The sequence below is a fragment of the Euprymna scolopes genome, chromosome 25 (genome assembly GCF_053919585.1).
Source record: "Euprymna scolopes isolate OS-2025 chromosome 25, ASM5391958v1, whole genome shotgun sequence".
Classification (NCBI taxonomy): Eukaryota; Metazoa; Mollusca; class Cephalopoda; order Sepiida; family Sepiolidae; genus Euprymna; species Euprymna scolopes.
Window position 1 is genome coordinate 93,677,225 of NC_136506.1, and position 13,597 is coordinate 93,690,821.

At 36.4% G+C, this 13,597-nt stretch overlaps 1 protein-coding gene across 4 annotated transcripts in view; it reads right to left on the bottom strand.

The window, feature by feature from the left end:
* Positions 1 to 8,417: 8,417 nt before the first annotated feature.
* Positions 8,418 to 13,597, bottom strand: part of LOC145247518 (organic cation transporter protein-like) — a 139,891-nt gene continuing 134,711 nt past the window's right edge. For all 4 annotated transcript variants that reach the window (XM_080109334.1, XM_080109337.1, XM_080109336.1 and 1 more), the window contains one exon: positions 8,418 to 8,995. In XM_080109334.1, the coding sequence (XP_079965460.1) occupies positions 8,947 to 8,995 (49 nt within the window). In that variant the 3' untranslated portion in view covers positions 8,418 to 8,946. The remainder of the gene's footprint in view (positions 8,996 to 13,597) is intronic.

Consider the following 13,597-nt stretch of genomic DNA (forward strand, 5'->3'; position numbering starts at 1 on the left):
CATTTATTACGGAGGGGGGAGAGAAGAGAGAAGACATTTATATTTTTTACAGTTCTGTGGATGTTCCTTCTTTTAACATATATTAGAGTGGAGAGAGATTGATCAGTTCTTTAACACCGGAGGGGATAATTCATTACTTAGATGGGGAGGAGGACATATTGCTTAGATAGAGAGGGGGACACATTGCTTAGATGAGTTATACACAAAGTTTATTATCAAGATAAGTGGGAACAATGTTCATATCAATGATTTCACATTACCTTCAATTTGGTAGAAAGGTGACACGAAGACGGCAGTTACAAAAATATGAAATGTTCTTTTATTCCATTTGACCAGTCAAAATGATGATCACATCCAGGAATTCAAAGTTGTTTCTACATGTTTAAAACTTTCCCCTTCGCTTCTAAAGGGGAACCTCCTCTGATTCGATCCGGACTCGACTCTGGACGCTGTCTCTCTCATCTTCGACTCTAGCTCCTATATTGAGAATTCATTTCTGCCATGACGTCATACGTGTGTTCAAAAATGTGATCGACCCACATGGCCTGAACATGCGTGGTTTGAACATATTCCCAAATCATATCTGTAGACAAAGAATTCTTACTAACCTATTTTTCGACCTAACTTATTTTTCAATATGTTTTTAATTTGCTATTGTTCGTTATTTTTTCGATGACCTTATTTTAATTCAGTTTTCATAAAAAGAATTGAACAATCAAAATTCCTTTTACTACAACATATCTAAACTATTTTATGTGAACTGAACAATGCTAAATTCCATTTCTGAATCTTACAAGGTTTGAATCTCGGTCTATCTAATGTTTTTCTTACTTACAGAAAAAGGGGTCTTTTCTTATAACACAGGGTGTCCAAAAAGTAACTGAAGGGTTTTGAATTTTAATAGATTTTTTATTTTTTATATCTTTCTGTAGTTTTAACACCGTCTGACGAAGACATTAGGAAGTTTTTTAAAAAAGGAAAAATTCAAACAATCTTTATGCAAAATAATGTCTTAAATGTTGCCCATTTTCAGCTTTGCATATTTGTGCTCTTTCCAAAACATTATTCATAACAGATTACAGAATCTCTGGATTGCGATTTCACTCCCTTATTTCGTTCCTGATATCTTTTCTAAAATTCTTGCATGGTTTGGGGTTTGACGTTTCGAGGTCTGTCAGCATGTGGAACGAAATAAGGGAGGTAAATCGCAATCCAGAGATTCTGCAATCTGCCATGAACAATGTTTTGGAAAGAGCACAAATATGCAAGCTGAAAATGAGCAACATTTAAAAGACATCTTTCATATACAGGGTGACCCAAATAAAAACGTGCCCAACTCTAATTAGGCCCCGTTTCTTAGTGTTTTGTTTGAATGAAATGAAACTTTGGTCATAATTAGTTTATTATATTCAAAACATCACATCAAAACCCTAGGATCTTTGGCCTTTTTTTTCTCCGTTCTACAGCATATGTTCTAGATGGCCTCCATTTAGCTTTTGCTTTTTTGGGAGATCACCCTGTATAAAGAATGTTTGAATTTTGCATTTTTTAAAATTTTCCAATGTCTTTGTCAGATTGTGTAAAAATTACAGAAAGATATCATCAAAAATAAAAAATATATTTGGCATCAATTGAAATATATGGCTCTTATCTTGGGGAGGCCTCATGTTTTGACAAGTATTTGGGCTTGACCTTGATCTGAAATGGACACATACATAAAATCCCTTGCCAAGGTTGCTGGAAAAATGGTGGGATTCTTCTATCGATCCAGTAGATATCTCACTCCTGATGCAATTTCCTACCTATATAAGAGCCAAGTACGTCCAAGGATGGAGTACTGTTACCAAATCTGGGCAGGAGCTGCTAGAAAGGACATCCTGTCTTGATAGAGTTCAAAATAGACTTTGTAGCCTCGTAGGGGATGCCCTTTTCTCTTCCCTGCAACCTCTTTCTCACAGAAGAGATGTTGCAAGTATGTCTCTGCTTTAACGTTATTTTCATGGCAAGTGCTCGTCTGAGCTCCAATCTATAGTTCCCCTTGCCAAACTTTGATGAGAAACACTTGTCTCGCTGAAACCACTATCGATAATTTCCCCCACTCCTTATCTGTGCCTAAAGCTAGACGTAGATTCCATGAACAAAGTTTCTTTCTTAGAACTGCACGCCTGTGGAAATCTCTTCTGTTTGCCTGCTTTCCAGCTGACTACAATATGGTCTTCAAGTCCAACATAAACAAGTTCTTGATGAGGTGTTCCACTTAAGTTAACAAATTTACCGAATTTCTATTATTAACAATTACTATATCGTCCAATTGACTACTGTGCACTCTTTAATCCCTATCCTCGAGTGGCCTCCAGGCCTTGATAAGTGGTTATACCTATGTAAAAATAAAAAAAAGTTCAAAACCCTTCAGTTACCGTTTTGACACCCTGTACTATTCGAACTTCTATATTCATTTTGGGTGTTTCACAACAAATTGCAACAGGTAAAATTATTAAGAAATGTTCAGTTCTAAGAGACAGTCTTCCGAAAGTTGGAAGTTCAATCTTCAGCAAAATAAAAAGAAAAGAAAATTTACTTGAGATTTCTACCAGGTCATGATCAGTGACATGCAGATAATTTTTTCATGGTAGATGATCAAGAAAAAAATATATATATATAGTAATAAACACCGTCTCGGTAGGGCACGGGCCTATAATACATTCCACTGAAAAGGGCACTTCTAAAACAGGAGTAGAAGGGGCAGGTGCTTGAGCATCCCTAGCACGCCTCCTCCCACTCTGCACGTCCCTCGTCATGACTGACGGAATTAGAACAATCTACCTCTATGGATTTAAAAATAAAAAAAAAATGGTTCAGTTTTAAATTCCATATAAATTCCCGAGTTCAATATTGAGATTCTTGAGTTCGAAAAGACGCATCTGAAGAAGATCGGATGTTACATCTACTCAAACCGTTGTGAGAATAGCATGTTAGATGAGAACAATCTACAACTGTATAATAAATCTACTCAAACCGTTGTGAGAATAGCATGTTAGATGAGAACAATCTACCACTGTATAATAAATCTACTCAAACCGTTGTGAGAATAGCATGTTAGATGAGAACAATCTACCACTGTATAATAAATCTACTCAAACCGTTGTGAGAATAGCATGTTAGATGAGAACAATCTACCACTGTATAATAAATCTACTCAAACCGTTGTGAGAATAGCATGTTAGATGAGAACAATCTACCACTGTATAATAAATCTACTCAAACCGTTGTGAGAATAGCATGTTAGATGAGAACAATCTACCACTGTATAATAAATCTACTCAAACCGTTGTGAGAATAGCATGTTAGATGAGAACAATCTACCACTGTATAATAAATAGCAATGGACATTTATTTGTTTTAGTTAGAAGCACTGACTGTTGCCTAGGCTGTCAAGTTTCAATCCTGGCTTGAGATAGTTGCTAGTCTAGCCGCACTGAAGAGCTGTGATACAGCAAAACAGTACTGTATGTGGATGACTATAAATGCTCTCTATCTTGGGTTGAGCATATTGGGGAGTGAAATAACGAACTGCTGCTAGCATATAAAACAATGCTCTTTGTGTAAACAAATAGAGATTAGGTGTTTGGACACTGTTTAATCACTGTACTTTCACATTCTATCTTAGCAGCAGCCAAATAGCATAACGGTTAGAAGCACTCACTGCTGCCTAGTCTAGCCGCAATGAAGAGCTGTGATACAGCGAAACACTCTGTCTGTGGATGACTATATTAATAAATATATATTCCCCCTATCATACAACGTTTAGCAAGTAAAAAACTACCGGACGAAACCATTGCAAATGTTTAAGGGAAAGGAGACAAGTAAATAGAACCCCTGCCATCTAAAATGAATTCAGAAAGAAATCCTCAACTCTATTTCCATAATGAGACGTTTTCTTTCTTTATTTTTTTTTTATTTTCTTCCTTTCTTCTATACCGACGTTACGTTTTTATTTCTTACACTTTTTTTTTACTTACATTTTTTTTAACTTTCTTATTTAGAATCTAACCTAATAAAAAAACAAATCAGAAAAATCTTTATGTAAGTACTCATCACAGAACGGAAATGCCATAGTCCAAAAATCATGTCAATTAATCAAATAGTTTTATTTTTTATAAAAAAAAATCATTTTTAAACCGTTTAAAGAGATTAATATGAAATCAGTAGCATTACAAGGTTCACCTCGCAAGTTTTAATTAATTTGGACTTATCTGCCCTTTTTTTCAAGATGGCGACGCGAGACAGTTTCTTTTTGCCTCCTCATAAATTTGATTTTCTTAAAATAAAACTACAATTTACATGATTTTTGGAATGTAACATCTTTGTTCTGTGACGAGTGAGTATGAACATCATAAAAAATTTTGTGTTTTCTGTATTTTTTTTTTTTTAGTTAGGTAGAATTCTAAGTAAGAACCTTATTTTCCAGTTTGCGACTTTTTTTTTTTTTTTTTTCGTCTGTTTGGTTTAACTTCACTCACCGAGATATTCTTTTATATGACTATTTAAAGTGAACACTGGCGAAGCATGTTTTTGTTTTTGGCATCTTTCACAGAAAGGTACACTAGACCTCTTCAAAATTGACCTTTTTCTTCAAACATATGTAAACTGCTATTATTCTCATTCTCCAAGGTCTAAATTAGCTAAATATACCAGTTATTGTGATCTTGGACCTTGGCTATGCCTGCCTCAAGAGCCATGTAATTTTATTGTTGACGTTTTTCAAAAACGCTGCAAAATATGGGATATTATGTCCTTATTTTCATTGTAGCTTTCCAGAGGTTGATGCTATAGCATTGAAAGTGGTACCAAATGAAAGCTAATAAAATTTTCTTGCATATGGTAGTAAGCACAATAAAACACATGAACACCTGTGTAAATTTTAACTAATTTTAATGCACAAACAGCTGAGACACTACAAAAAATCAGTTTGGTAGTATGATAGCACTGCACTGACACATATATTGCATAAGAAACTGTCAGATAGGATGTTACTAATACATGTATTATCACTTGTTCAATGTGGCTTTTTTGAAACTGTCAAATTTTTTCCTGTGGTACTCCACAACTTGTATTAAGCAGCTTCTTTGCTCTGGGTCACTTGTGATCTGAGTTGCAAAGTCACTCATTAGTTTCACACCTCTCTCAGCCACATCATTGGTCACTTTAACTGACCTCACAAACTTCTGTGCATTCCTGTAGCTGTCATTGTCTTCCCAGGTGTCAGCAGGAGTAGTGAGCCAGTCACATTTCACTCGAAGAGCATCAAACAGAAAGTGAGACTCTGGCCCTACCAGGTCTGTGAGAACTGTAGCTGCATTGATGACAGGAAACACTGGCTTGCCTTTCCTGTAACTCTCAGGTTTCTCTGTTTCTGACAGCTTGACTGCGAGCTTCTCTTTTGCAGACTTGGTCATGCTGGCATGTGAACTGAACAAGGTGAATGGCACTAGCTTCTGGGTCAGATACCAGCGGTGGTTGTTCATTTTCTTGAGAACAGAGGTTGCCAGTTCATAGTCATACTGCTTGTATTGCAGCATGTTCTTCACAAGCTGGAGGTCATGGCTGCAGATGTGGTGGTCACCCAGTGGCTGGTGTAGAATAAGGCCAGGAACTTGTTCATCCTCTCCAGCTTGAAGATAGTGTCCGTGTTGTATTTTAGTTCCTTGGAAAACATGAGCATCTTCATACAGTAAATGTTCCTGGCCATCCAGCGGGCTTGGTGAATGGCACCTGGCTTGGCCCAGTGGATACCTCGAGGAGGTTCCTCACCAAGCAGGATCAGGCACAGCTCTGCCACCTCTCTGTAATCTGCCCTCGGACTTGCTTCCTCAAGGAAATTGCTTAAGACTGCAATTGTGCTTGTCTTCTTCTGTTTCAAGTCTTGTTCAACTAGGCCCAGAACTCTTGGGCAGTCCTTAACCAACTTGTCCCACTTCTCTTTCACATTGCTGAACATTGGGTTGTCAGGACTCTTGACCTTGCTGAACACAGCCTCCCATAAACTTCCAATTATTACCTCTGATATGTGATGGCGACAAGCGAAGTAGAATACCTTTTTGCCTAGTTTTTCTTCAATAAGCTTCGCTGCACCCTTGTTGATGCCACTGTTGCTTGCTGTGGTATCAAATACCAAGCCTACAATGTTGTCTGTGAGACCCCATGCTTCTATCAGTTCCAATGTAGCATTACACTGTTGGATTCCTGTGGAACTTTCTATGAAGGGCACACCAAGCAGCTTCCCTTCTTCATACTGTGGAGTACCAGAGACGAGCACTGCAAGACTTTCTATTGGGTATCTTTCACCAAGAACATCCCGTAGAAGTTTTCCATCCCAGTGTAGCGTGCAGTAATCTGGCGGACTTTCCTTGAAATTATTCTTATAACTTTGGCACAAGTTATGACGAGTGTTTATCCTATTTCGTCTTGTAGTAGAGGCTGATATAACAAAGTTATCAAGATCTGCGCCTCCTGCCTTCAACACTGCAGACACCATTAATCTGCAGTGCTACAAATCTCTTCACTGGTCATAACTGAGTGTGGAAAGTGTAAGGTTATCGTACTTGGTTTTGATGAACAGCTTGGTGTTGTCTCAGTATATTCTGAACCCTCACTAGTACCAGAGCCTTGACTGTTCTCTGGGTCTTCATCACTTGAAATTTTCCCAACTTCTGCTGCTGCAGCAGTCATTGATGATAACATTCTCTCTTCTCTTTCTTCTCGGAAGCATTTCTCTCTAGACTTCTCAAACACCTTATCATGACCTGACATGTGTGCCAGGGGAGTGGTCTGTTGGTCCAAGTAGAAATTGACGTCCTCTTCCTTGGTCTCCTTTGTGAGCAGCCTGTTGCTTCTTATCTCCTCCACAACATCCTTTGCTCCAATATCAAATAACTTTTTTAAGTCCTTCAGAAAGTTAGCTCGTTTCTCTTCCTCTGGTTTGTTATTTCTTCCCTTGTTTTTAACAATTTTCCTGTACTTTTCATGGAGGATCATGAAACGGTTGACTGCATTTGGTCTAGTTAGTGTTTTAATCCTTGCCATATTCCAGAATGGCAAAACGACATCCACTGTATCATGGGCTAAATACCTATTGTCACTGTTGAGATTATCATTCCTCAAATGCAGGAAATACTGGAACACCTGGCGATTAGTAGGAAGTTGAGAGCCCCTGATGCTGGAGCTGGGTTGCCCAATGAGATACACATCACTGAATGACCTTTGCCACCTTTCTTCTCTTTTCAGTTGGTTCATCCTGTTCACTTGTATCGCTGATCACTTTCCCACAGCGTAGTTGTCTTCCAGATGCCATGCTGTCAGCAGTTCACAAATCTTACCAAATCAGCTTTAACTTACAATCTGAAATGAAGCGATAAAACATACTTAGTGATAATAAATTATATACATGCATTAAGAGTAACATTTTTGAGATAAAGTTATGTTTTATATGATGGCATCCTTTCCAAGCATAAAAAATATATATGTTTGTGCATTAAAATTAGTTAAAATTTACACAGGTGTTCATGTGTTTTATTGTGCTTACTACCATATGCAAGAAAATTTTATTAGCTTTCATTTGGTACCACTTTCAATGCTATAGCATCAACCTCTGGAAAGCTACAATGAAAATAAGGACATAATATCCCAAATTTTGCAGCGTTTTTGAAAAACGTCAACAATAAAATTACATGGCTCTTGAGGCAGGCATAGCCAAGGTCTAAGATCACAATAACTGGTATATTTTTTTTTTTTTTTTTTTTTTTTTTACATAGGCATCACCACATTATCAAGGCCCAGAGGCCACTCAAGGATAAGGGTTAAAGAGTGTACAGTAGAAATTGGACAATATAGTAATCATTAGTAATGAAAATTTGGTAAATTTGATAACTTATATGGAACGGCTCATCAAGAACTTATTTACTTTAGACTTGAACACAACCATATTGTAGTCAGCCGGAAAGCAGGAAAACGGAAGACAATTCCACAGGCGTGCAGTTCTAAGAGAGAAGCTTTGTTCATGGAATCTACGTTTAGGTTTAGGCACAGATAAAGTATATTTAGCTAATTTAGACCTTGGAGAATGGGAATAATAGCAGTTTCCATATGTTTGAAGAAAAAGGTCAATTTTGAAGAGGTCTAAAAGTACACTTTTAAAAATTCCTGTTTTCTACTCTAATAGTTTCTTTCACAGAAAGGTGCACTTTTAAAAATTCCTTAAACATATCATACGACTTCAAAGGTTTTGCTTTCTCTTTCAAGTGTTTAAGATGTAAGGGAAAGGAGAAAACAAATAGCAAGTCTGATGCTCCACCTATTCACCATCTAAGATGAATTTGAAAAAAAAAAGAACACCCTTCACTCTATTTCCATAATGAGACGTTTTCTTTTTTCATCTGCTTTTGTCTTTTCTATTCTATAGCGATTGCTTGTATTTTTTGTTTGTTTTATTTTTTCGTTTTCCAACTGTTCAGATTAAGATGCTTTCTTTTTTTTCTTTTTTAACTTCATTAATTAAAACGTTATTGTTTTGTCTTTCAATTGTTTAAGGAAAGGGGACAAAACAAATAGCAAGTCAGACACTCCATCCATTCACTATCTAAGATATATTTAAAAAGAAAATCTTCCCTCTATTTCCATAATGAGACTTTTCTTTTTCCGTCTATTTTTTTTTCCAATTCTATAAAGATTGCTGCAATTTTTTTTTTTTTGCTTTTTTTTAACTTTTCAGATTACGACAGTTTCTTTCTTATTTCTATTTTAATTTCACCAATTCAGACATTATCCTACGTATGCTACGACAAGTGAAGCATAATTTATTTTTTTCATTATTTTTAAAAGGTGTGAGTTAGGGTTAGGGTTAGAGTTGCATGTACAGCTAAACCCTTTAGCTTTCTTCGTTGTTCTTTTTTACACTTGGAGTTCATGAGTCTCTTCAATTTCTTCCGGTGTTTTCCCGCTAAAAAAGATAAAAATGTTATATTATAAGTGACTGCAAAAAAAAAAAAAAAAATGTATGTATAATTGTTATCCTGCACTTTTCCCAAATGTGCACGAATATATATTTAATAACTCGAGGACTCGCTCAGTTCATGAAAACACTGTCTTTATTTTGACATATCAACTTGTAGCTTGTGGCAAGTGGTGGATTGAGAGAATGATATTAATTAGTGTACTTCCAAAACAGGAAGAGTTATCTTTATCTTGGTCACATGTGATTTCACTGATTTCTGTTTTACTAACATCACCCCTCAATCCCCATTATCTGGGCTGGTGCATCTACCACTAATCCCAAAAAGAAGTCACCAACCTAATAGGTCCCGCACTATTAACCAAGCTCCAACCTCTGTCCCATCGCCACAGTGTTGCATCCTTGTATCTGATTTACAAGTACTTTAATGGAATGTGCTATGACGAATATTTAGCACTTGTACCCTCTTGTCATAACTTGACAAGCAACAAAATCCCACCCCTTCAATCTATATGCTCCTAGATGCCATCTAATAGTTTCTTTCTATGAACTGCCAGGTTTTGGAATTCCTTCTCTGTTACCTGGTTCCCTGACTAACTAACATGTACAAATTTAGATGTAATGTTAGGGGTCATCTCGATACTCATCTCATCACACAGTGTCCTCGTATGCATGGTCTCAAACAGTAACTGCTTATGTGATAAATTAGAGTAAAAGAAAAATTATACACGTGAACGTATATACCACTCACTGGACAAAGCCGGGGAGGGCAAAGCGATAACTCTAGATATATCTAAGGCTTTTGACAGGGTATGGCATGAGGGTCTTCTCAGGAAAATCAGATCATACGGTATCACTGGTAGAATACTTAACATAATTAAATCCTTCTTAGATAAAAGAAAAATCCAGATTGTTCTCGACGGTCGTACATTTAAACAATATGATATAAATGCGGGAGTGCCCCAAGGGTTGTTCCTAATATTCATAAATGACCTCCCCAACAAAATTGCCTCTGAGATGGGTATATATGCTGATGGCACCACACACTATAATAGGCACGACAGGAAACCATATCTAAAGAATTGGCAGAAACACTAGAGGATGACCTCCAATCTGTCGTGGAATGGGGACAAAAATGAATGGTCACGTTCAATGCCGGTAAGACTAAACTAGTTTCCTTCAATAATTACAAGAAACCTTCTCTACCACCAATAGCAATGGCCAATGACACTTTATCTGAGAGTACATCTTTCAAACTCCTTGGCCTATTGTTCACAGGAAACATGAGTTGGAACAATTACATTGAAAGCATTGCCAGGGCCATTGCAAAGAAGGTATACTCTCTCTACCATGCTAGAAAGCTACTAACACCCGAAAGTATCCTGTACCTCTATAAGGCCACCATTCGCCCATGTATGGAGTATTGCTGTCATATTTGGGCTGGAGCATCTACTACTAGTCTCTCGCTCCTAGACAAGATTCAAAAGAGAGTCACCAATCTGATAGGCCCTGAACTGGCATCTAAGCTTCAGCCTCTGTCCCATCGACGAAAAGTTGTATCTCTCTGCCTGTTCTACAAGTATTTTAATGGAGAATTTCTGTCGAACTGCAAGCACTTGTGCCCCCACGATGTAAACACCCTCGACAAATCTGACAGGCAGCTAAATCTCACCCCCACACAGTAGAGATCCCTAGATGTAAAAGATCTTTCTACTCCAGTAGTTTCTTCCCCAGAACTGCTAGACTTTGGAATTCCATTCCAGGTCCCTGTTTCCCCAAGTGTACTGACGTGCAGAAGTTCAAGTGTAACATGAACAGACATCTTGCTGCCCAAATTCCCACATAGTACCCCAGTAGATATTACCTCTGATAGTAGCCCCCTACACCAAAGTGGCAATGTGCCTTGTTTGGGTTGAAAATGTAATAAAAATAAAAAAAATCGTTTCACTTATTATGTTTGGTCCTTGATGACAATTACTGCAGACCCTCATCCAGTTACCAATTTAACCTTTATACCACCATTGTTCCTTAAATGTATAAAACATGCCTGATGAAGGGAAGACACCCCAAAATATTGCATCAGGGATATGCCCCCTGACTACCTGATACAAATAAGAACATATAACATGTAAAATTATTGAGCACTCCTGTATTAACCTCCTTATACTTCTCTGGTTACGTTACCTTTGAAAAATTACAACCTCAAAATTATATATATTATGTATAATTTTGAGTTTGTTATTTTTCAGTGGGGGGGAGGTAATCAGTGAAGTACAAGGAGGTTAATACAATAGTGCTCAATACCGAAGTAGAGCAAGGTATACTTTTATTTGTTTTTACATAAGCAGTAATGTGTTGCTACACAGTCATGAGCATGTGTTGGTCAACTACTTTTCAGTAATTAGAGACGTCATCCGACAGTCTAGCTTATATGAAAGCAAACTTTGCAAAGTTGCTTTCATATAAGTTAGACCGCTGGATGAGGTCTGTAGTTACTGTAAACAAGCTGACCAAAATATGCTCATGACTGTGTAGTAACATATTACTGTTTATGTAAAAAAATAAAAAATTTATATATATATATATATATATATATATATATATATATATATATATATATAAGAGCAAATAGTTAATAAAACATGTTAAAAAAACACTTTGAAAAAGAGTTAAAAACATATTTAATCTGAAAAGGAAACACTTAATAAGTGGATAGTCCTTAATTCGCGGAGTTTCGAAGAAATACTTTCCTTCTTATCAGAGGGTAGGAATTAGCAAAATGCGGGATTGGATTTTCCATACAAAAGTATTTGATGAAACTGCAAGTAAGTCAAAGATTTTACTTGATGACAAAAAGTGAAGCAGAGGGAATATGGTGAAGAAAAAGGAGATTTCACGTGAATGGACAGCCAGGTGAAATGAAAAGCATCCAATGACGGTAAAATCCATTATTTTATATATATATATATATATATATACATATACATATACATACATATATATATATACATATATATATATATATATACATATATATATATATATTTGTAGTCATCGACATACAGTCCTGTTTCGTTGTATCACAACTCATCAGTGCCATTAGACTAGCACCACTCCCAAGCCAAGGATTGAACCTAGAACCGGCGTGTTGACAGTCGGCAATTCTCCCACTCAACCATGGAAGCGATGCCCGCAAATAATCTGTCCGAATGTCTATTTAAACAAACATCCGTCCACCACTTTTACAGTGCTTAAACTGGCTGTTTTTTTTTTGTTTTTGTTTTTTTAATTTAATCATTTTTTTTTCAAGCTGGGGTTGGGGCATCCCACCTGTAGTTTCATATATATATATATATATATATATATATATATATATGCACATAATTGTACATATATACACGCATGTAATGAATCAATAAATATGAAACTACAGGTAAGATGTCGGGTTAGGGTTCCCAGCTTGAAAAAAATTATTAAATTAAAAAAAAAAAAATGAAACTGCATAGCTGGTTCTACTATTATATTTTAAGTTGCTTCAGTTTGAGTCTATCCGTTAAAATTTCTACATTGTTCTGCCTCCTATAAACCCAAATTTATTTTATATACACATTAAACAATGCTTCAAGCAAACTACATTAACCTATTTTTCTACCATTTTTTCCTTAAATGGAACATAATTTTTGATGTAGTGTAGAATTTATAATTTTATTCCAAATTTGAATTGATCGAATATTGGCATTAAACTAACTAGATTTATTTCCAGAGTTCATATATATTGCTTTCACATTAAACATTATTTGTGTAGTCTACAAGATATGATAAACTTATATTAATTAAAAGAATTAAATCGAAAAGTTAACTCTATGGTTGGCAGGATAAAGTTTAAAATAGACTTTAATCGCAGAACTAGCATATGTTTTAATATACATTAATAGACATTTTCGGATCGGCACGTGTTCCTTTCGTTTTTCGGTATAAAAAAAAAGCGAAACTCGATTCGAATCATTGGCCGATGGCCAGTGGTCTCTAGAAAGCGATTTAACGTTTGGTCAATGTCGGCTTATCGTCATATCAGACGGTTGCTTTCTTTTTGAGACAAGACACTCCCCCTAATAAAAGGGGAGCTGGTTTTCCCTAAAGTTAGTTAAAAACAAACAAACCAGGTTATTGACCTCATTAAAAACTGTCCCGCAGAAAATGTTAACTGCTGAATAGCTATTGCTTACATCGTTAACTCTAAGACTTCTACTGTACGTCATTAAATGCGCGCACCTGTCGATTCTCTTATTACTTAAATAAGTTCAAACTTCAATAACGCATTCTGGCTGGCTGAATGGTTAACGTGTTATGTTTTCCTCATATTTTATTTTCCAACTTCGCCTCAGGGCTTCGGGTTCAATCCTACCTAATTACCAAACCCTTTTTTACCCCCCCCCCCGCTCCCTGTGTTCCTTTCTGATTTAAGAGCACACACCTCGAAACCCCCAGCAATGCCGGGTAACCCACGCTAGTATATCTATAAAAGTGAGAATGTGTGTGGGTGTGAACACAATTCGCAACCTATATACTTGATGAATTTTTGATCTGCAG